This window comes from Furipterus horrens, unplaced genomic scaffold (genome assembly GCF_987537825.1).
Source record: "Furipterus horrens unplaced genomic scaffold, mFurHor1.1.pri manual_scaffold_8, whole genome shotgun sequence".
Taxonomy (NCBI): domain Eukaryota; kingdom Metazoa; phylum Chordata; class Mammalia; order Chiroptera; family Furipteridae; genus Furipterus; species Furipterus horrens.
The window spans coordinates 2,503,673-2,525,597 of NW_028327178.1; the positions used below are offsets into that span (position 1 = coordinate 2,503,673).

The window sequence follows — 21,925 nt, forward strand, 5'->3', positions numbered from 1 at the left end:
GCCTCCCTGGGGGCTGGGAAGGAGAGGAAGAGATGGCAGAGCCCCAGGCGACAGGACGCTGGAGCGGTGACCCAAGGGGCAGGGCGGACCCAGGGGTGACGGGGGCAGGGGCCGTGCGGGTGGGGGAGAAAGGCTTCCAGTGTCACATGCCATTCCCTTAAGCGAAGGCAGGAAGGGCCGATACACAGCTGCCTTGGTCCCGTAGGCGCGCTGACCCGGGTCACAACGGCCAGCGGGGGCGCCTGCGGGTGAGCAAAGCCCGGCCTCCCGCTCCCTCTGGCTGGGGCTCGGCTGGGCCAGCAAGTCTCCCTTTTGTTTAAACCAGCTTGGTTTTTGGTGACGGCAGCCTGAGGCACGGGGACAGGGACAGACCCCTCCCTGACCCATCACGGCCACGGGCCGTGCGCCCCGAGGCGGCGGGCAGTGACGCATCCAGAGGCTCCGTTTGCACTTTTTATTGATGCCACAGACTGGGACACAGCACCCGCCCAGCCAGGCTCAGGACGGCAGGGTCAGCAAGGAGCGGACAGGAGGCCCGTCACGGCGACAGTGTTCAGCAGAGGAAGACCCGCAGGACGACGCGAGGTCAGAGGGCGCTCAGATGCCCTGAGTGGATACTCCCAGCAGGCCCGACCCTGGATCAGAGGCAGAGGTCAGGCCAGGAGGCACCAAGGCCTCTGTTTAGCCGACGGGACGTCAACCAGAACCTTCTACAGAAGAACTCGTGCTGTTGGAGTGGGAGTCCAAGTCACGATGGGCACCCGAGAGCTCCACGGACGTGCGCGGCCGCTGACCAGCCCCCAGGACTGGACACGTGTCACCGCCACTGCCCGGTGCAGGTCACGGCCTTCATGGGACAGGCTGGGGCCCTCATGTCCACTCGTGGAAGAGGAGGAAGACAGGCTGCTTTCCTGAGTGACCGGGGGCGGAGGCGGGCCCTGCGCGGGCGCTCCCCAGGGCGCGGGTCCTCAGTTCTTCAGCTGAGACACTTCATACAGGTACGCGGCCAGCATTTTGGTTCCTTCTATGTAGTTATGCCTAATGGAGAGGAACAAGTCACCGCGGTGGCTGCCGTCCCGAGGCCCAGGCACACAGCGGCATTCTGGGAGCGCCCCACCGTCTTGGCTGGACGGCTCCGAGGCCTGCTTGCCTTTAGAATTTGGGGTTCGGTCCGAGTGTCCCACCAGGAACCCGTCCTGGCCCTGGTCTCATCGCGTGTATGGGCGTCTCCCCCAGCCCCTGGCTGGGAAAGGCCTTGCCTACGTCGTGGCCTCCCTTTGTTTCCCTGGATCCAAGCCTCCAGCTCGCGTCCTAGGACCCAGGTTTCTGTCCCTCCCCCCAACCTCCGCGCAGGGTCTCTGCCCCGCCGTTGTCCCTGAGCCCTGCTTTCCATCCCCCTCAGCCTTCCTGGCTGTCTTAGGTCCTGCCTGCTACGCAGGCCTCTCCTGCCGCTGCCAACCCAGGGACCAGCTGCTGTCCCTGCTGCCAAGCGGAGCCCCACCACGCCCATAGAGCCAGGGGCACAGAGCGGTGGTGTCACGATGCTTCCAGAGGCCCTTCGGGAGCCGTGGGGAAGCACAGAGAGAAACACAGACCACCAGGTGAACCCTGCGTCGAAGCAGCGCCACCCCCCACGGGCCTCCTTCCCTGCACCCCCGCAGAAGGGCCCCTCCGAGGGCAGATGGGGGAGGGCACGGGAGGAGGGGCCACAGAAACGGCCTCTCAGCGTCAGGACAGGGAAGGCCTGGGGAGGCGGAGACGCCAGGACGTGGCGGGAGCCTCACCTGTTGAGCTTCTCGTTCTGGGAGTGGGCCCCGTCGTCGGCCGCCCCCACGGGCAGCAGCATGACGTTCTTGCCCGTGGCCTCCTGGAAGGTCAGCGTCACCGGGATACTGCCGCCTTCCCGGGTCAGGTCCGGCTCCACGCCGAACACTGGGGGGTGAAACACAAGAAACACGGAGTCTTGGAGATGGACCCACTTCCTCCACACGCAGGCCAGCCCCCGGGTGAGGCCCGGGACAGCTGCCCCCCAGGGCGGGCCACCGGTGCTACCCCGCCGGCGCACTGACGCCGCCCAGCGCCTCCCCACGCAGCTGCGCGCCCACCCGACACGCAGAGCCCACGCCGGCGTGCCAAGGGCCGGCATTGCCCCAAGGGTAAAGTCCGACCTGTTTTCAGGGCTCTTCTCCCGGCCACGTAATGAGGGTGGTTGAAGTCGGACACCCAGGGCTTCCCACCGTGGCCCATGTACACCTTGAACTTGTTGGGGCTGTGCAGTTCAGCAAACTTCTCAGTTAAGTACTTTGTAACCTGAACCACAAGCAGAACAGACAGGGTGTTACTAGGCTCGGCACCAATCCACTGCTAGAGACCTGTGCAGGTCTCCGGGAGCCCACAGTGCTTTACAACTAGCCTACAGCGTCTGCCGCAGGTGTGCGGTGCGTCTACACAGGTGTGCGGTGCGTCTGCTGCAGGTGCGCGGTGCGTCTGCCGCAGGTCTAGAGTGACTCTACCACGAGTCTACAGGAAGTCTACCCTGAGTCTACAATAGTTCTACAATGGGTCCATACTGAGTCTCTAGTGAGTCTACCATGGGCCTCATTTTCTGCTGCCAAACACTGACCTGCAGAACTGTGATAACAGAAGGGATTTTATCAAGAATCAAAATCCAGTTATTTGAAGGTAAAAGGTAATGTTTTAATATCAAGCAATTCACCCTTTACATAGATGTTCCCATATGATTATAATATTTAAGACAAGTTTTTAAGTGTTTCTTGACCTGCTTCTTTATGAAAATGATCACATCCAGACCAAAATCGGAGCCAGGTGCCAACCCAGGGACACCTCCTTAACGACAGAAGGCGAGCCCACAGTGTCCTCTTCGACTAGGGAAGCCCTGGATTCCATCCCTCCAAACCCTTCCGTCCGGGGTGACTGCTCCCGGGAAGCCTGCTGGGCCGGCAGCTGCCAGAATTCACCCCTTCTGAAACCTTCCCTTTCTGGATTCTTCCCCTGCACTCCTCACCACGCCAGAGGCAGCTCCCCTTGGACTCACCGTAACATTTGACCCAAAGTGACATGGCTCAGCAATGACAAAGGTCACTTTTACATGTGATGCTTTTTATAAGCCCTTTATCTCTGATCAGTTTCTGAACTGCTTACCCCAGTAATCACCAAGCTGGCCAGAGCCCAGAGGTGGGGCTATGGGGCTTGGGTCCCTGTTCTTCAGTGTGCAGAGCCCTAGGGAACCTCCCTGGTCCCGAGTCTCTGCTGCTGCACAGCCACCCCTCCTGATGCCCCAGGCCCACATACCTGCTTGCTGACAGCCTCTGGAGTCATGTGGGGCACGAGCCGGATGGAGAACTTGCCGACCACTTTCCTGGGAATGACGGTCTTGGCCCCCGAGCCGGAGAAGGCGCCTTCAATCCCGTGGAGGGAGAGGGACGGGAACCGCCACCTGTGCATCAGGATGTCTTTCTGCAGGAGATGGCAGAGGGGTCAGGGGACAGCACTGCCTGCCTTCGAGTAGACAGAGCCATCATCTGGGACGTCCCTCCCAGTTACCACCAGCCCGACATCAGCACCAGCACAGGAAGGAGGTGCAGACCCCGCTCGGGCTGGCCGAGCAGCCGGCCCCAGATGTGCTCTGGTACCTGCTACATGGCCCCCTGAAGGGGGCTCTGCACTCCCAGCGGCCTGAGTGCGCCACATCCGTGCCTCGCTGCAGCTCTGGGCCACGTGGGCTAACCACACAGACAACAGAGCCACGGGCTCCTGCCAGCTCTGCAGACTCCCGGGGAGGTCACGGCCCTGCAGCCGTCAGAGCTGCTGCGGGACCAGAGGCACCGCGAGGAAGAGGGAGGCATGACTCGGGCCATCTGCGAACCCCCTCAGGCCCAGGGGGCGCAGGATGCAGGCACACATCCTGCGAGGGCCCACGACCACAGACGAGCATCATCACCCTTGGCCGAGGGCGCTGGCCCCGGGCAGTCTTCCATCTCTCGAGGACACAATCACGACGCTGCCTCTGGTGCCCGCGCTTCCCAGCAGCGGCACAAGACGAGTGCGGAAGGGACACACAGCCGCCCTAAGACGCCTGGCGGGGCCCCGGGTTCCTCAGGGACAGAGCGCCTCGACCCCTGGGGCTCTCGTTTGTGAACCAGGTGGCTGAGGGGCCCTTTGAAGAACATGCACACACAACCCTAGCGTGACACCTCACATAACAGCAAACATTAATCTGAAGGCAGCAGGGCAGGAGGAGACAGAGGCGGTCTCAGAACCTGCTTTTCCTCAGGTGGTCCTGCCCTGAGACCCTCTCCCGGTGCCCAGGTGCAGGGCCCAGCCGAGTACCGCCGGGCGCACCTCCTCGCCGCCCCCTGCCACAATGCCATCAGCAGGTGCACCCGCAGCCTGGGCGGCCCCTCCCGCACCTGCCCGTCCCCACGACCCCAGCTCAAGGCTCTCCTCGCAGCGGCCCAGCTGCCCTCCGCTCCGTCTGCGCCCGAGTGAGGGCTGCGCCGCTCAGCCCCGTGCTCAGAGCCCACCGCGCCGCCGCCCTCTGGGAGAGCACGGGGCGCTGGCGGACCGGGGGCGGGACACCAGGCGCCTTCGGTGCCCCCGGACAGAGGGGCCGGCCTGCCTCCCACAGGCCTCGCTGCCCCCCGCGGGCACGCACCACGCGGTCCCCGCACGCGCTCTTACACGCTTTTGCGCGCCCGCCTCTCAGAGGTGAAGCCGAGGGCCAGGCCGCCCATATGCTGCTCTCGCACCCCAGGCCGGTCGCTGGCTGGACCGAGTGCAAGCCTGTGCCCCAGCCCCCAAGCCAGGCGCCACCTACTCACAGGGCACGACAGCTCTCCCACGAGGCTCGGGGAACGGTTCACGCGCGGGCACCCGAGCACGGCCCTGCGAGGCTGCAGCTCGCCCCACCCACCCACCCACCCACACAAAAGGCAACAGCCACCTGCCCATCTCGGCTGGCTCTGCAGTCTCCGGTGCCTACAGCGTCACCGGTTCACACATGACATTTCTAACGACCACTTGGCTCCCAGCCAGGAGTGGCTGGCATCTGGGGTCTGCACAACCCGGTGGCTCCGGTGCCCACGGAAATGGCCGACTGTGCCAGCCCCACCCCCACCCCCCGCGGGGCCCGGCAGCACCTTGCAGCTGTGCAGCAGCGTCTGTGCCCCCACGTCCTTGGCGTACTCCTCCAGGTCAAAGTCGATCTTGTCATAGAGCTCCAGCTCCTCCTCCGTCACGGGGGCCACAGCCTCATTGATGCCGGGGACGAGGATCTTCCCCTTCCTGTCCGTCAGGGAGCCTGCAGGAGGGCGGGGAGGGAGCGCTCAGCACGGAGGCAGCAGGGAGCCCCGACCCTGCAGCCACGGCCACGCCTGGGCAGGGGTCTGGGCGCAGGAGCCTCATGGTGATGCGCGCTGGGCACACGGGCTCGCTCGGGCCCCGTAACAACCCAGTACGGCGCTCGGTGCAGCCTCCCATGTTGACAGAGAGGTTGAGACCTGAAAGGGCAGGTGAGCTGTCCCCGGTCACAGACCAGGACTCCCTGGCAGAGCGGCTCCAGGCCCCTCTAAACCAGGACAGTCTCCATTAGTACCTCCCCACACCGAGGAGGCAGAGAGTGGGGGCAGAGGAGACCGCGGTCCCCAAAGCAGTGCCAACCGCGCAGATGGCAGCCCCCGTGCCCCCGGGAAGGAAACAGCTGCCGGGAGGTGTAAGCCGGGGCCTCGCGCTCAAGGAGCTGCCCATGCAGGAGCCCTCGCTGGCCAGTTACAATGCAGACTCCAGCAGATGCCCTCCCAGGGACGTGGCATACGCCACGACCAGAAGGACGGTCGTGTGAGTCCAGGGCACGGGCTGGACAGGGCCAGACGCCAGGACAGAACCAGGGCGACGGGTCGGGTCCTGGAGGCGAGGCAGCGTCAGTGACGCAGGGATGCAGGGGGCTGAGGAAGAGGGGGCAGAAACGAGGCACCAGCTCCCAGCCTTCTGAAGGGACAGTGAAGGGAGGGACAGGGGAGGGGCTCACGCAGAGCTCCAGAACGCACCGGACGCTGGTGACAGCCGGGAAGGTCCGCCCCTCTCCCCAGCGCTTACCCATCAGGGTGATGAGGTCGGTCATGGCCTCGTGCACCGAGCCCCCGTACACGCCCGAGTGCAGGTCCTTGTCGCTGCATTCCACCTGCGCGGGACAAAGGCCGCTCTGTTGGGCTGCTTAGTGCGAGCTCATTTTTATGGTGCGACAGGAAATTAAACCAAGAACATTCACAAGACCTGACAGGCAGTTTTCAAAATCACTCTGTTCCCTCAATAAGCTAAGCAAGGCATTTCCTAAATTATAAAAACTGGAAGCAACGAAAAGTGACCCTGGAACTGTGACCGCAGGTGACCCAGGAGCACTGGCGCCAACAGGGCCCCGGAGCCCGAAGCCCCGGGGTCAGACCGCAGCCCGTGGCGGCCTCGCTGTGCGACCAGGCAAGGCAGCGACGGCTTGCGGCCCCCAGCCCCACCCCTGCAGCGCGGCAGAGCAGGACCAGCCACCTCCCAGCGGCTGCGTCCCTGCCGGGTCCCCTGCGGCAGGCGGAAAGGCGCCTTGCCCGCAGGGGTGCGCAGTGTAGCGGCTGCGATCACCTCTGCGCGTGCATGGCTGCAAACCAGCCTCCCGCGCAGGGACTGCCTTCGTCATCGTCACCGGGACTGGTGGGACCCCGCCTTCTCTGCAAAGGCGGAGGCCAAGGTTCCCCAACCAGACACTGAGTGGCAGGGAAGTCCTCCCGCTTCTGTGTCCAGGGTGACCTGCCACTTCCCTCAAAATCACTCAGACAAGGCATAAGGGGTTAACGGCTGAAATACCAACACTTTCACTTTTTTTATCCTCACCCCATGACGTTTTCTCATCGCTTTTTTTCAGAGAGGAAAGGAGAGAGAAAGACATGCATCAGTAGCCTCCTGTAAGCTCGTGGACTGGATGGAACCCGCAACCTAGGCAGGTGTCCTGCCCGGGAACCGAACCTGCAACCTTTCGGTGTAGGGGCGGCGCTCCAGCTGAGCCACACGTCCTCAAAAACGCTCTGCGCGAGCCTCATCTCCCTGAGGGGACTCGCGCCTGGCCTTTGGTCCACTGCCGCGCGGCAGCGCACCCGGCGCGAAGGCGGGTGAGGCCTGTGCTGCCGGCGCCGGGCCCGCAGCACCGCAGCGGTTCCTGCCCCCGAGAGCGGGCGTCGGGTGCCTGCGGCCCCCTTCCTGCTGCTTGTGACAGTGGGTCGGGGAGGGACCCCCGTGGGCCGTACCTCGATGAAGAAGTAGCAGATGCCCCGGAGGCCGTACGTGATGCAAGGCTTCTTCTTCCCCAGCCAGTAGTTGTCAGAGATGCAGACGTAGTCCACGTCTTTAAAGAACGTGTCCTTCTGGGCAAAGATCAGCTCGTCCAGGCCTTCGGAGCCCGACTCCTCCATGCCCTCCAGACAGAACCGGATGTTGACGGGGACCTCCTGCAACAGGGACAGAGCGTCGGCGCGCGTCCGGCCTTCAGTCTCACACGACACACAGGACGTCACCCGTTATTTTGAAATCACCCATTTCAAGGACCCGGCTTCCTCCAGACCAAGCACTTGGGCAGGCTGTGTGCGTCCCCAAGAGACACCTCTGTCCCCAGGCACTGGGCCGTCAGGGGACAAGCCTGGCTCCAGCCACGGCTGCATCCTCACTGGGAGCGCCTTGCCGGCCACGGCTCAGGGTGACACGCTTCCTCGTCACGGGGATCGCCGGGGTCTCCAGGACAGCCCCGCCTGCTCCCCCGACCAAACACCAGGTCTCTTAGGTTGAGATTCTAGGGAGTCTTTCCCACTTCCTGGTATTTTACAAACTTCCAACAAGGAGTGCATACAGTTAAGGAAAAAGATTTTTAAACACCAAATGTATGTTCAGAGGCCATAAACCGCACAGAGAAAGGGAGGGGTCTGTTCACCAACACGGCCCTTGAGTGCAGAGTCAGCCCTCTGCTGGGCGGCCCGGGTGCCCGCTGAGCCATCAGGGTGACCCCTGAACACTGTACAAACAATTAACCTGCAGGGTCCCGAGCCTGGACCCAAGCCATCGCCTAAGAGCGGAGTCCCTGGGCTGACACCTGGGGGGAAGCTGGCTGCCTCACAGGCCCGTGATCTTTGGTCTGGACAAGCCCAGCCCAGGCCCTCAGCTGGGACTGGGTGACCGGGCGCAGCGCAAGGCAGTGACACACCTGACTCGTTTTCTGGAAGGCTTCCAGGGCGTTCAGCCAGCCGGCCACCGGTCCCTTGTCATCGGTCGCACCTCTCCCGTACAGTTTGCCTAGAAGAACGACCAGCAAATTCATCAAGTTACAATGGCAAGGACACAGGCAGGCGCGAGTCCTCAGTGGCCATCTGATGACATCTCAGCAAACCACACGCTCCCGTCCTGAGTTTCTCCCGACAGCAGAACCCATGTTCCTGACATCAGGAGCCTGGAGCGTCCATCCAGCCCTGAACTGGAATCACCAGAGAACGTGCCATCAGCTGAGGCAGCCATGTGGATGCCCCCACTCCCCACCCCCCGCCTCCACCCCTGCAGATGCAGCAGTGGCCCTCGCTCCCGCTCCTGCTGGCTCAGGGCGCAGACTTCAGCCCCAGCCCCAGGAACGCACCGTCAGCAGCCAGCTTGTTAAAGTCCATTGCCACAAGCGGCGGTAGTGCTGGGGGTGGGAAAGCTAGGTGCAGATAGGAAACAGAAGCACCCTTATCAAGAGAGCGACAGATCTCAGCCCCACCCGAACACTGACCCTGACCTCTCCAATGATAAAGAACAGGCCTTTGGCCTGGCACTGATTTCTCTGGGCTGCCCCTGAAGAGGACCAGCATGATCTTGTTTCTCCTCAGTGTGAGGAGTCCCAGTCCCCCCCACTGCACACTGGCTCTGGGGACCCCTCACAGGACTGGTCCCTCCCCCTGGCCCTCTGTCACGGGACGCAGAGCACCCGAGGGCGACCAGGGCAGGGCACCGTGGCCACGGCCTGCCCAGGCTCAGCCTCTCCGTCATGGTCAGCCCTCCGACTCCCTCATTCCCCAGACTGTTTCTAAATCGGTGGCAGTTTTAACCCCGAAGCAGCATGAGGCTTAAAGCCACTGCTACCCTGGGGACCTCCTTTTAAGTGAAACCCAGCATTTCACAAAAGCTAAAGAGCTCTCCTACAAAGCATCCTCGTTCCCAGGACGAGCACTGACGAGGGGACCGTGGTGTGTGGGCCACGCTGCACGGAAGTGTGCGGCAGAGGTGACGCCCACGCTGGGGCAGACGTGAGTTTACTGAGGGAGTCTGTCTGTCCAGCGCATCTGGGCGGGGAATGCAGGTGGGGGAGGAGCCATTTGGGGGACAAGACAGGGAGGTGGGGGAGCCAGTGCAGAGAGGTGGCAAGTGGGGACTCCGCGTGTGACGCAGCCCTGGGACAGGAAAGCAGGGGGCTCAGTGCCTGTAACAGCCGCGGGAGGGCCTGCCGTGGGGGCGGGCAGGGCTGGGCAGGCGGGGAGGCGGGCCTGTAGACTGGGCCAGGCCCCGCTCTGGGGTCCTGGAGCAGGTGGGGTGCTGAAAGGGGATGGAGGAAGGGCAGGCAGGGCAGTGAGGCCCCGTTCCAGATGGCGGCGGGACGAGGCGGGCCTGCAGGGAGGGGCCGGAAAGGGAGGCAGAAGCTCCACAGCAGACGGGCGGGCAGGAGGGGCCCGCCGGAGGGCAGGGGCTCTGGGATAGAGACTCTGAGCACCTGTGCCTGCCGGGCAGGGGGGCGTCCATGACCATGGCTGAGCGGCCAGGGGCGGGAAGACGAATGCTTCCCTCCTGTCTGCCAGCGGAGCTACTGAAATGCGCCATGACGCACGGCGACCTCGGCTGTCGCTGGGCGACCGGTGTCCCAGGGCTGCACTGCCTCAGGGGCGGGGCAGCTGACCCCAGGCCACAGCATCCCGTTCCCACGGGACAGGAGGCACGCTGATGGGTCTACACCTGTGCACACGTGTGGACCCTCCTTCCAGAAGCCGATTTCCCCAGCATGTCCAACGGCTTGTCCTGCGGGTGACCCTGCCGGAGCGGAGCCCCATTCCCCAGGGAGAGCGTGCTCACCGTCTCGCTCCACCAAGGTGAAGGGCTCGCTGTCCCAGCCGTCCTCCAGGGCTGCCGGCTGCACGTCCAGGTGGCCGTAGACACACACCGTTTTCTTGCCGGGGTCGGTGCCCAGCTTGCCGAGTAAAATGGGAGGCAGTGGTATCTCGGAGCCATCGGGGAGCTGGGTGGGGGAGGGAAGCAAGCGAGCACAGGCCTTAAAAACCTGGTGCTCACGGCCGACGTGACTAAAATACCTGGAAGCTCTCACCCCTTCTCATCAATCACCCTCTATTGCGGAGTTTAAGATCAGGTTGCTCACCCGGGTCATCACCTAACAGGAATTCACTTTCCTATAATCCAGAGAACAAAGACTGAATTATGTTTACCAACTGCAGGCAATTTGGTAAAATATCAGAGGCAGATGGCTTTTTAACTTTTATATAACAAAACATGTTATGAAAGGTGAGTTTGGGATGCAACGAAGTTCACTATTTTCTAAAATAATGGATAAAAACCACCACAATCTAAAAGCAGAAGGCAGGCGTCTGAAACTCTGCACAGACGGGGGAGCCGCACAGTCGTGCACTGACAGCAGGTCCTGAGCGTCCCCCGAAGGCTGGGCCGTCTCCCACGGCCCCACGGGAGCAGGGCCGGTGCAGTAACCACAGCATCTCTGTCCAGAACAGAATGCAGGGCGCAAAGGCACACCCAGGGCTCCTCCCAGGCTCACGTCGGCTGGACTCCCCTGCCGTCGCTCTAAATGCCCTGCACCCTGTACCTGCTTCATCAGCTCCTGTATTCTCAGGGGGACACCTGTCACCGCTACAAAGTACCACCAGCAAACGGCTGGGGCTGGGGCTGGGCCGGGGGGGGAAAGCACGCATCCTCTGTGCCAGCTGCTGGGTAGGGATGATCCACGCTAGAACCAACATGCGTGTACATATGTCTAGTGACTGGAAGATGGTCTTTATGAAAATATTCATTAATAAACACACAGCCGTGGCTGGTGTGGCTCAGTGGACTGAGTGCCGGTGTGGGAACTAAGGGGTGGCCGGTTCGATTCCCAGTCAGGGCACACGTTTGCACTGTGAGCCGGGTCCCCAGTGGAGGGTGTGCGGAAGGTGGCCACACGTGGATGTTTCTCTCCCTCCTTCCCCTCTCTCTAGAAATAAGTGAATAAAATATTTTCAAAATAAAAAAGTAAATGAAGACGCAGACTAGACTGGTGACGAAGCTAACCTCAGGGCTGACAGGAGGCAGAGGGGCAGCCAGTGGACGTGCCAGCCCACCCGGACACCACCGCGACAGGCTGCAGGGCTCTGAGCCGCTGGGTGCGCAGTCCCATGGCCGCCACCCGAATGCAGCGCCCAGGGAGCCCTGCTCCGTCCGGTACATTGTTAGCTTCTTCCCTGACGTCACTTCTCGGCTCAGGGGCCGCGACTGTTCCACTCCCTGAGCTCCTCTGCTGGGGGGCAGGCCTGGGCGGCCAGGGCCCCCACGGCTGCTGGCCAGCCCGCGGGCCTCTGCTGCTCTGGCCTCGGCCGTGAGGCCGCATTCCGAACAGCCCGGGTCTGCCTCCCCCACGGGCAGCGCCGGCCCGGGACCTCACCCGCTGGGCCCCGGCTCCGAGGCCCGTCCCCAGGACCCGGGACCCCTCTGTCACCTGCTACGGGGGCCTGTGTACGTGCACAGGATGACAGCAATCTCCCGCCACGGCTGTCCGCGGTCGCCGCGGCTTCCTGGAAACCAGACCCGTGCGGCCCAGTGACCCGTGGGGACCACTGCGCTGTGACCCCGCGCGCAGGCAGCCCTGCACGGCGCCAACAGCAATGAAGCCTGTTGACTCCTAGGCAGAACGGGTGTGACGGACCTCACAGCAGTGCGGTGGCCGTGGCGGCCCGCGGACAGCCTCCCGGGGCAGCGCTGTGGGCACCGGCCCGTGGGACTGCGCTAGGAGCGGGCGCCACTGAAGTGTGCTCCACAGAGGAAACGATGCCGAGACAGCTGGTCTGCCTTCTCCCAAGGGCAGGGAAGGGCAGGGAAGGGCAGGGAAGGGCAGGGAAGCTGACACTCGCTGTAGCAGCCTTGAGTCAACTACCAGATTCATGGTCAGAAGAAAGCAGGAGCCCCGGTTTCCTCTCCTTTGCCACGAGCTGGAGGGGCCCCCGGTGGAGACCCAGCCCGCCTGGGCCTCGGGGTCTCCCGTTCATGGCAAGAGCAGACTGGGCAGAAGGTCCGCACGCAGAATCCTCAGCGGACACTGACACCATCAGGCGAGAGCCCCAAGATACACCAGACCTCGCTGCACCCTGCGTGTCGTTCGCGTGGGCCTGACTCAGCTAAGGCTCGGAGAGGACGGGCCCAGCACGGACAGCGCTGCTCCCTCCGGCCGGGAAGGAAACGCCGACGCCACCTGCCAGAGCCCGGCCCCCCCCAGAGCCGCTCTGTGCCAGGACACGTGCCAGGGTGGGGGCCAGAGGGGGCCGGGGCAGTCCCCCACGTTTACACGACAGGGCTGGGGTGGCAGGGCCTCGCTTCAGAGAGAACTGGTTTCCAGGAATCTCAGCTATTTCCTGAGAACAGCCTCCGGGCTAACTTCCTCTCTCGGAACCCTCGGGGCTCTCCTTCCGGGACAGAAAGGCCCAGGGTGACGAAACCTTTGCCCCGGGCCGCTGAGGACACTGCCCAGAGACCGGCACCCAAATGGGGCCTTTCCCGTCACAGTGGGTGGGGCGGCCGCACGCACTTACCTTCTGTTTCCCAATGTCCACCAGCTCCACGGAGCCGCCCAGCTGCTTGATGTCCGCAGCGGCGACCTCCATCATCCGGCGGATCTCGCCTCTCTTCTCGGGCCACGCAGAAACGCTCTGGATGGCCACCCACTCCGCGAGCTTCTGTTTGTGCACAGCAGCAGAAATGGGTTCTCACGGGGGGCTCTCAGGGCAGAGGGGCACCCATGCCTCTGCCGTGTTCTGGGCACCCAGCGTGGCCCTGCAACCTGCAGCCACTCCGTTCTGAACATGCCGACCAGATGAAGGACAGACCCACCCCCACTCTGTGCTTAAGGTTTTTAAAACCTGCTCTTACTGACCCTACTGCAAGAACTGTAGCATAACGGAAACACGTCAGAATGTGTATTTCTAACCACTGAGCATGAGGTGAATGTAAAACGTACAAAGTTCTAGAAATACTTTTATAGCTGAATCTAACAAAATTACAACTGAGGGAAGCAGAAAGTACCCAAGATTTTCAGTTCCCAGTCAGCTCAGGCACCATCCTGACAATGGCCAAGCTCTCCAAAGGGCAATTTTTAGAATGAGAACTCTGAAGATTTCATCGGAAATGTGTCTCCCACGAGAACTTCAAAGCATGATTCTTTACATTAACCTCAAGAAACAGATTAATCTATAACGTTACTGAGTCATTCGCAGCATCCTAAATGTAAAATAGATCTTTAACCTGTACCTACTACAAGGAATTATAGATGAAGACTAAACTAATATGACTTTTTGTCAAAAGCCAAGAAATGTAACTTCTATACTGTAATGAGAAGGTAAAGGAAAACATCTCTAGACTACACACACACACACAGTGGGGCAAAAGCGGTTCACAGTTGTGAGCACATGAAACACAGTTTATTCTCGTATTACTTTATTACTGTACTATTACAGCTGTAAACCCATGTTTCCCTCACCCTCCGTTTGTGTGCGTGTATGTTACATACATGTTTAGGAACCACCTTTTTGGACGTGAGAACACGTAAGAACTGCTCTCTTAGCAAACTTCCAGTTTACAACATGATGCTGTGAGTCACTGTGCTGAACTTAGAACCGAAAGTGTGTGCCCTTCACCCAGCATCTCCCCACCGCACCCCGGCCCTGGCACCCACCAGTCCCCTCTCTGTTTCTGTGAGTTCCTTTCTCAGACGCTCACAAGTGAGAACAGGAGGTGTCTGTCTGTCTGTCTGCAACACTTGATGTGCACAGCATAACTCTACCAGCTTCCCTGAGTCCCGCAGGATTAAACTGGGTTTCAGGTTTATCAGAAGAAACAGCTGCTCCCTTACCTTGATGTAGCGATCCTGATTTTCATCCACATACTTAAACAGGGCGGTGAGGGCCGACATCTTTCAACCGAGGGCAGACCGTGGGGATTCTTGGAAGGAAAAGTGACTGGTCAGTCCTGCCTCTGCTCTGGACGGGGCCAGACTGACTCAGGAGAGGCACCGATCAGGGCCGTCCCCTCCTCCCCGCCCTCCCAGCTGCTGGCCAAGTGCCAAAGTCCCGGGGAGAGTTCCAGGCAGTGGCCGCAGGACCCAGGAAGCAAAGCTTTGCGATGCAGTTGGAGGTCCAGGTTGATCTCCCACACTTTTGCAGAAGGAAAATGTACCCCAAAGTGTGTCAAATGGCAAATAATGAAGGGGGGGCCTGGTGGGAGGCGGCCTGATGAAAAGTAAACGTAGGCGCTTCCTAGTGACACTGACTTGGGAGCACTTGAAGGTTTTAATTTCACTTTCTGGAGCACACAGAGAACTTTCCCCTTGTCACGGCCACAGAGGCAATCATCGCCCCCAGGATCCCAGCAAAACGTCACAACACAGCCAGAAGGCCCACGGCCCGGCATATAAACTCTTCAAGGACGGTGACCATCGGAGTCCAGAGCCTGCCCAAAGCAACATGCTACCTGCACAGCCGGAGGCCTGACCAGGGAAAGCAACTCCATCTACCTCTGCCCCACCTCCCAGAGCATCTTCTAGCCTCGGGTCCCTGTGTGAGACCCAGCACATCCAGCCCCACCCCACAAACATGAAGAAAGAAATCCTTTTGTTACAGTCGAATGAGTAGCAGAAGGAAATAAAGGCAGGCCCTCGCCACTGCGCGTTAGCACAGAACTCCACGGAGAAGGCTAGTGGCGGAGCCGAGGCCTGTCCCACCCGCTAACCCAGCAGGCCTGGGCCTGGTCTGATAACATTGCCAGGTGTCCCAATGTCACAAGAAAACACCGTGCTAATGCAGGAGGAGGGCAGTCCCTGAAATTCTATGTCTCTCTCTCCACTATCTGGGAAGGAGGCCTTTGAAACTGCTTTCACTGTCCGTTTCCCAGGGGGTCCCTAACGCTCACAGCGCTGTAAATAACTCTGGGTAACCGCCCCAACTTTAATTGACTGCCTCCCTTCACCTACCCATTTTACAACAAGATGAACAAAATGGGGTCTGGAGCAAGATAAGGACGCCAGGTAACAGACCCGCCCCCATACCTAAGTTTAGGTGGTCCCCATCCCCTGCAGAGAAGCTGGCTCCACCTGCATCCGTCAATCACCAGGTAACGCCTTCACCCCATCCCGCCAACCGCGTAAGCCTTCAGAACCAAGGACTCGCTCTCTTGGCCCTCTGACCCTGGGCCTCCGGCCACCCGAGGGCGAGCTCACCACCCTGGCCTTCAGCCCCCCTTGCTCTGGCTCCCCCCGTTCACTAATAAATTCTGCACGCAGGCTGATAGGCTCGCTGATCTGTAATTCTTCAAGGCATCTGCAAGAAGCACCGGGGTTTCTCCGGTAACACTTAGATGGGTCACCTTTAAAATTTGGAACGCATAGGAAACAAACCAAGCCTGGCACTGCGACTTTCAAAACTGCTTCCACGGCCAGTTCGATCCCACCAAGCAGTGGGAAAGGGCTCAGCTACACGCAGTGACCGGCAGCATTTCAGGCCCACGACGTCCGGCCGCCTGCACCCCCAGTCCAGGAGCTTTGCCTGGGATCGGAGTCCACAGCGCTGTGTGAACAGAGGAGGGACTGGACCCACCACGACAGGGAGCTCAAGGGACGAGGAGCCACCGAGCTGCGCAGGGCGCGTTCAGTGAGGACGGAAAGGCCAGCCTCGGAGCCTCAGACGGTCCCCAGCACGAAGCTCCCAGCCCGCAGGGGCTCGGCGCGGCTCCCACCTGCAGGAGCCCAGCCGGACCGCCCGGGAAAGCTGCGGAGGGGCCGCACGGGGCCAGGAAGCCCCGCTCGCATCCGGCGTCATCGGGAAGGCGCACAGCACGCCGTGGGTGACAACACGCTGGGCTGGCGCTTTTATTGGGGCTCCTGGTCCCCAGCGACCACGAACCCCAAACTCCCTGCGCTGGGCTTCACCCGGGCCTCCCTGCAGAGCACCCGCGGGGGAAACTGCCTGCCGGCATCGCCCCTTCCACCGGGCAGAGCGGCGGCCCGGGAGCGCAGGGCTGGGCCAAGGCAGCACCGCCAGCGCCCCGGCTCTGGGTGGTCCTGGGCCTCTCCGCCCCCGTCCCCGACCGGGACCCGCTGACCCCACCTGCGACGGCGGGGGAGCAGAGCGCGCGCCCCTGGGGAACGGGCCCACCTGCACGCCCGCTCCTGAAACCGAAAGTCCTGGGCGGTACCGAGGGGGGCGGGGACCGCGCCGCAGGGGACCCCGCCCAGCGCCCGCAAGGCCGCCTGTCCCCGGGAGTCCCTGGCGTGTGTGACAGTAAATCAGCGCCCGCATCATGGCTCAGCCTCCGCAAAACGCACCGAGACGGGGGCGGGCACCTCCGATCTGCCCCCCCGGGGGCTGCACCCTGAGCCCACAGCGGGCAAAGCCCGTCCCCGCTCCTCAGCGCCACCCCGGGGGCGACAAGGCGGCGGCCCCGCGCCCCCACTCCGGAGGCAGGGGCGGGCCGGGGGCCCTGCTGCGAGGCCGGGGACTCGAGGACGTGGGGGCCGGGGACCGGGGGTCACGCCCACCTTCCAGGTGAGGACACCGAGGCCCACGGAGCGCTGAGACCCGCGAGCGCACGCCCGGCCAGAGACCGCGGGTCCCGGCCCCGAGCCTCCGCAGAGGCCCCGCGGGACAAAGGCGGCCGTGCGCATCGGGCCCAGCCCGGCGGAGCCGCGGAGGCCACGCCGGCGCGTTTGCACGCGACGCCCTCATTTCCTGGCCCCGCCGCACCGCACGCCGGGGCCCCGCGGCTCCTCCGGCCTTGGCGGCAGCCCTTCACCCCGCCTCGGCGTTTCCGCACCGGGAGCCACGAGCGACGCCCGCCCGGGCCTCCCCGCGGGGCCAGCGGAGGCCACTCACCGCCCGCAGCCGCTGCGCAGAGGCCGCCTCACGTGGGCCAGCCACGCCCCCTGCACGCACGCCCCGCCCACCAGCCCGGCCCCTTCCGGGGAGCTGGGTAGCCCCGCCCTGTGTTAGCCCCGCCCCTCCCTGCCCTCGCCCCGCCCCTCCAGGGCGCGGCCGCAGGTCCTGAGCCCTGAGCGCGCCCTGGTGGCCTTGGCCCCCTCCGACTCGGTGCCTTCAATTGGCGCCCCCGCCCCCCCTCCCGTTGGGGCCGGATGCGCGGTCTTTACTGATGTTCTGAGGTCCCAGTCGGAGCGGCCACACCTGCCCCATGAACCCTGTGGCTCTGGGGACGTCCCATCCCCGCGGGCCCCTGAGCAGTGCGCATGTTGCTGGTCCCACATGCCCAGTTCCCGTAGCTTTGGCACGTCTCTCACAAAACCGTCAGCAGCACCGTTACCGATATTTGAACGTTTATGCTCAATAATCCTGGAAATTAATAAGGACGGTAGACTGCCAACAGCAACCCCAGCGTGGGGTCCCGTGAAGAAGGAACCTGCATTCAGTGCAAACGGCTCAGTTGCGTGGATGGAAAGGGGCCACGTACTAACCCTGCCAAGCTCAGGGGAGGCCTGCGCGCTGGAGACAGAAAGTGACCCCATAGCATGGTCTGGAATGAAAACCGTCCACGCAGAAGTGGCTCGTGCCGCGTCCAGGGCAGTGGTTCCCCCAACGAGGGTCAGTCTTCACCTTACCTGAGCCAGTGCGCTGCCTTTCTGCATCTAGGCTGTAACATACCTGCAAGAGCAATAACTAATTAATTTCCCCTTTTTCCGGACCCCTCAAAGGACAGGTAACCGGATCAGAGTGGAGACCACAGACGCCCTCACTGCTCTTGTGTTCCTCGTTGACTGTTAATGATCCTGTACGCCCCCCCCCCCGTGTAAAAGAAGTATGAGTATCACTTTTCTCTTCATCCAGTCCCAGGGGTCGCCCCGATCTCTCCCCAGCCGCTCCCTAATCGATCACCAGTGCATTTCATGTAACCCCCTAATCTTTCCCTTTGACTGCAATGTGTAAAATAAGGTCACCCTGGTTAACAAAATTATACAGGTTTCAGGTGCGCAGTTCTACAACACACCGCTGCACGCTGCATTGTGTGTTCCCCACCCCAGGTCTCCATGCATCGCCGTTTCTCCCCCCTCTACACCCCGCCCCCAACGTCCCACTGCTGTCCTGTGTCCTCTTCTAGGAGGGCACGGATCCCATTCAGGGGGGCTCCACCCTCAGGACCTTAGTCCCCTCCCAAAGGTCCATCTCCCGACACCATCTCCTTGGGGATCAGACCTCATCACAGGAATCTGGGGGAACCAAATTCCCCCAGCAGGAAGGCAGGTAGGAGGGCAGCAGCTGGCTCCGCCGCCCGCAGTTCCCAGACCTGTCAGCTCTGGAGAGGGCACACAAGGTCTGCGCACCTGGGACGCGCGACCTCCTTCGGACGCCCCCGCCCCCAGGGAAACCAGCGAGTGCGGCACCCGAAGTGTGCACAGCTCAGGGGGCCCAGCAGGCGGCGCTGCGACCCGCGTCTTCTTGGGTAACAGCCGCTGTGCCCGCGGCTGCCCGGGGACCTCCCTGAACTTGGCGAGTGAACAAGAACGGGACAAAGTAATGCTGTGGTTCTTTCCTCCCTGCCCTGACTATTCTCGAACACGTGGATCGTATAGCTAAAGTGATTTTCAGGAAAAGTTAAAATGTCCCCTCTTCTCCCCAAGTCTTCCTGCATTACTGGCAACCAGGAATTACCTTTGGGCTCCAGACACGTCACCCGAGGCCGGACCGCTGCGTAAGTGCACAGAACTCTACGGTCGTGAGTTATAATGACCCCGGGCGATTTACACTCTGACAACGGCTCCGAAGGAAAAAAATATATAAACACTCCGCCCCCTGGCAAAATTTCAACACAAACCAGAATTCTGCAGAAAGCGCCTTCTGAGCTCTTCCCCGGGTCCTGAGATGTTCGGACCACTCACGCACCGAGGCCGCACAGCCACCACGCGGCCTCCCGACGGCGGTCTGTGTCCGGGGGGCCTTCCATGAAAGCTTCAGTTAGTCTGAAACCGAACTGTGGTGACTTCCCTCTGGGGTTCCTGTGTTAATTAAATGCAGGGAAACACAGAAACCAACCCTAGTTGATTAGTGCTCTGTCCACAGCGTGTGCTGCTAAATCCTCCTGTTTGTCCTGATCCTCCCCGCAGACACCAGGCCGCTTTCCCTCTGCCCTCCGCTGTCCTTCTGTTCGCCCCCATCCCACCTGTCTCGTGGACTAAACTGGGGCGGGGGGCGGGGGGCGGGCGGGGGTGACAGACAGGACAGGTGTCTTCTGACTGCGGTTCCAACAGGGTCCCCTTGGTTCCTACCAAGGCCCGACACACAATTGAATCCGTGAGTTTCCTCCCATTTTTTTTTTTTTTTTGAAAAACGTATGACGCCCAAGAGACAAAAACATTAACGCTGGCAGAACTTCCAGAAAGTTTCTTTTTGCTTCCCCTGCAGTGAGAACACAAGGTGAGACGGGCCCTCTGCATGACCTTCTCTGGGCAGGACGGTGGCGCTGTGACCCGGGGGCGCGGGAACGCACAGCCTGGCTCAGGGGCCTCAGGGGCCAGTAGAACCTGCAGAACCAGAACTTGACACCATCCACCACGTTCCCCTCCCCCCACCGCCCGGCACCCAGCATCCTCCTCTCTGGGCTACCAGCCTGACTGTTTTAGGTCCTCACGCAGGATCTGTCCCTGTGTGTCTGGTTCCTGAACTCCGCAGCCCGCCCTCCAGGCTGATCAGTGTTGTCACATGGGATAGGATTCCCTGGTGTGTGGATACAGCACCTTTTCTTGATCAATATGTCCGTCTGTCAACAGACACGGAGGTTTGTTTCAAACAATTAAATTAGCACTACCGCGTGGTCCAGCAATCCCTCTCCTGGGTGTGGCCCACGGGAATTGAGATTGAGGTCTTGAAGACCGAGGGGTGTGCCCAGGCTCCCCGCAGCATTATCCATGATAGCCAAAATGTGGGAAGAATCCAAAGGTATTTTAATGATGGCTTGGCATTTTTAAGGACAGACTTCACAGGGTCCTTCATTCCTAGTACGTCAGGGAAAAACGTTCACCTCTTGTTCAAGAAACAGAAACTGGCTCCTCGTGGAGAAGCGAAGGAGCACCTGAGAAGGTAAAGGCCTTCAGGTCATGCTGCGGCCCAGGTCACAGAAGGAAGCTTCCGAGGTCACGCAGGGAGGTGGAAGGGGGGCTAACCAGGGCAGCCGGGGCTCTCGGCACACGGCACCCTCCGTACAAATGGCCAGAACAGGGGACAAGAAGGGCGGGTTACCAAGTTCACATACATGTATTCCTTTATTCTCACAACAGCTTGAATAAAAACGATTTATCTTTCATCTTAGGTATTTGCATCCAGTCCACAGTAAGAACCTGTGTGAATTCCCACACCGTTGTAAGAATTTCAACATGACTTTGGGGCTTTGCCACGAATTGTGCTCATTGGGGTTTGTCACCTTTTGCAAGGTGACAGGTTATCAAGACTCAGCTGTGAGTGATGCGGGTGTAGCTCATCTCTTTTCCATTACTCACTTCTCAGTGTCTTTAAAAGTATCCAACTAGTTAAGGATTTTATTTATTGATAAATTAGGAAAAACTTGATCATGTGTAAGCCCACTCCCCATCTTGCACGGATTGTTTAGAGAAGAACCAAATGCTGAGTTAACTCATAAGAATACACTTGTGGCAGGTTACTTCTGATTTAAAAGAAAGGGTATAAAATATAATAAGAAACATGTGTGCTCACCAAAAATTGGGCCCACTACCAGTTGCTCCCAGGAGATTTCTGCCCCAGTAACCCTCAGGCTATACTTAGTGTCTGTGAGTTCTATATCTTCCCCTCTTTCTAAACCACGGTAGTTTATTTTTCTGTACTTGAGGATGGTTAGGACGGAAGGGATCAAGTTTCCTTTTCTGATGGACTTTCTGTTAGCTTTCACTTTCTTATTTGCGATGCTGGAAATCAAGGTTCCTAAACTGAGGCATGTTCTCATGGCTCTCGGTCCGGGTGCTCTATGACCCGAGCTGGCGAGCTGGACTCGCTAGCGCTGACAGTCTTTGACTGATCAGGCCTCAGGGTTTTAAGACATCTCGTGACTTAAAAGGAATCTTGCTGAGTACTCCATCCTCCCTGATGTTGACAAGGAAACCAAACAAAGCCGAGCACAGGTAGTGCTTAACCTTGCGTGCTTTCTGTTAATGTTTAAGGAACAGTGTGGCCGTTCCCATAGTCTTAAAAGAATAGATGATTGAATTCCTGTTTTTTGTTTTTGATAGGAAACATTCTTTATAGTTTATATATTAACCTCCTTTTATTGTAATCCCAAGTAAGTAATTGTATATTGTAATCAATATTGGAATGTGCCTGTGAGCTCATTCCTTACCCTCCCTATTGATTTCTATACTTGCAAACTCAATAAAAGGAGAGGTCTTTGCGCCGCTCGCTGCTGACCTGCCGGAGCGTGCGGCAGCCCTCCAACCGACTGGTTCTCCTTGCTGGAATCGCTTCTGTGCCCTCGACCACATTTAATACAACAATTCGAGAAGGGAAGTCTATATTAGGGGACTTTTAAAAATTGATCATTTGTTCCCCTTTCATTGGCGGTTGGAAACTATTTTCCCAGCTTA

General features: G+C 60.4%; 1 protein-coding gene across 2 annotated transcripts; it reads right to left on the reverse strand.

Moving 5' to 3' along the window:
- Window positions 1-440: 440 nt before the first annotated feature.
- Window positions 441-16,960, reverse strand: CNDP2 (carnosine dipeptidase 2). Of its 2 annotated transcripts, none has more exons than XM_090285386.1 (12): window positions 16,871-16,960; window positions 14,192-14,280; window positions 12,876-13,019; window positions 10,144-10,306; window positions 8,255-8,343; window positions 7,308-7,508; window positions 6,115-6,199; window positions 5,160-5,320; window positions 3,313-3,477; window positions 2,169-2,310; window positions 1,785-1,932; window positions 441-1,038 (listed from the first exon to the last, which is right to left on the reverse strand). In XM_090285386.1, the coding sequence occupies exons 2-12, from the start codon at window positions 14,249-14,251 to the stop codon at window positions 969-971; spliced, it is 1,428 nt and encodes a 475-aa protein (XP_090141512.1). In that variant the 5' UTR covers window positions 14,252-14,280; window positions 16,871-16,960; the 3' UTR covers window positions 441-968. The 2 variants fall into 2 exon arrangements, with proteins under 2 accessions (XP_090141512.1, XP_090141513.1); XM_090285387.1 differs by lacking the exon at window positions 16,871-16,960 and adding an exon at window positions 16,488-16,504.
- Between the last annotated feature and the right edge of the window lie 4,965 nt (window positions 16,961-21,925).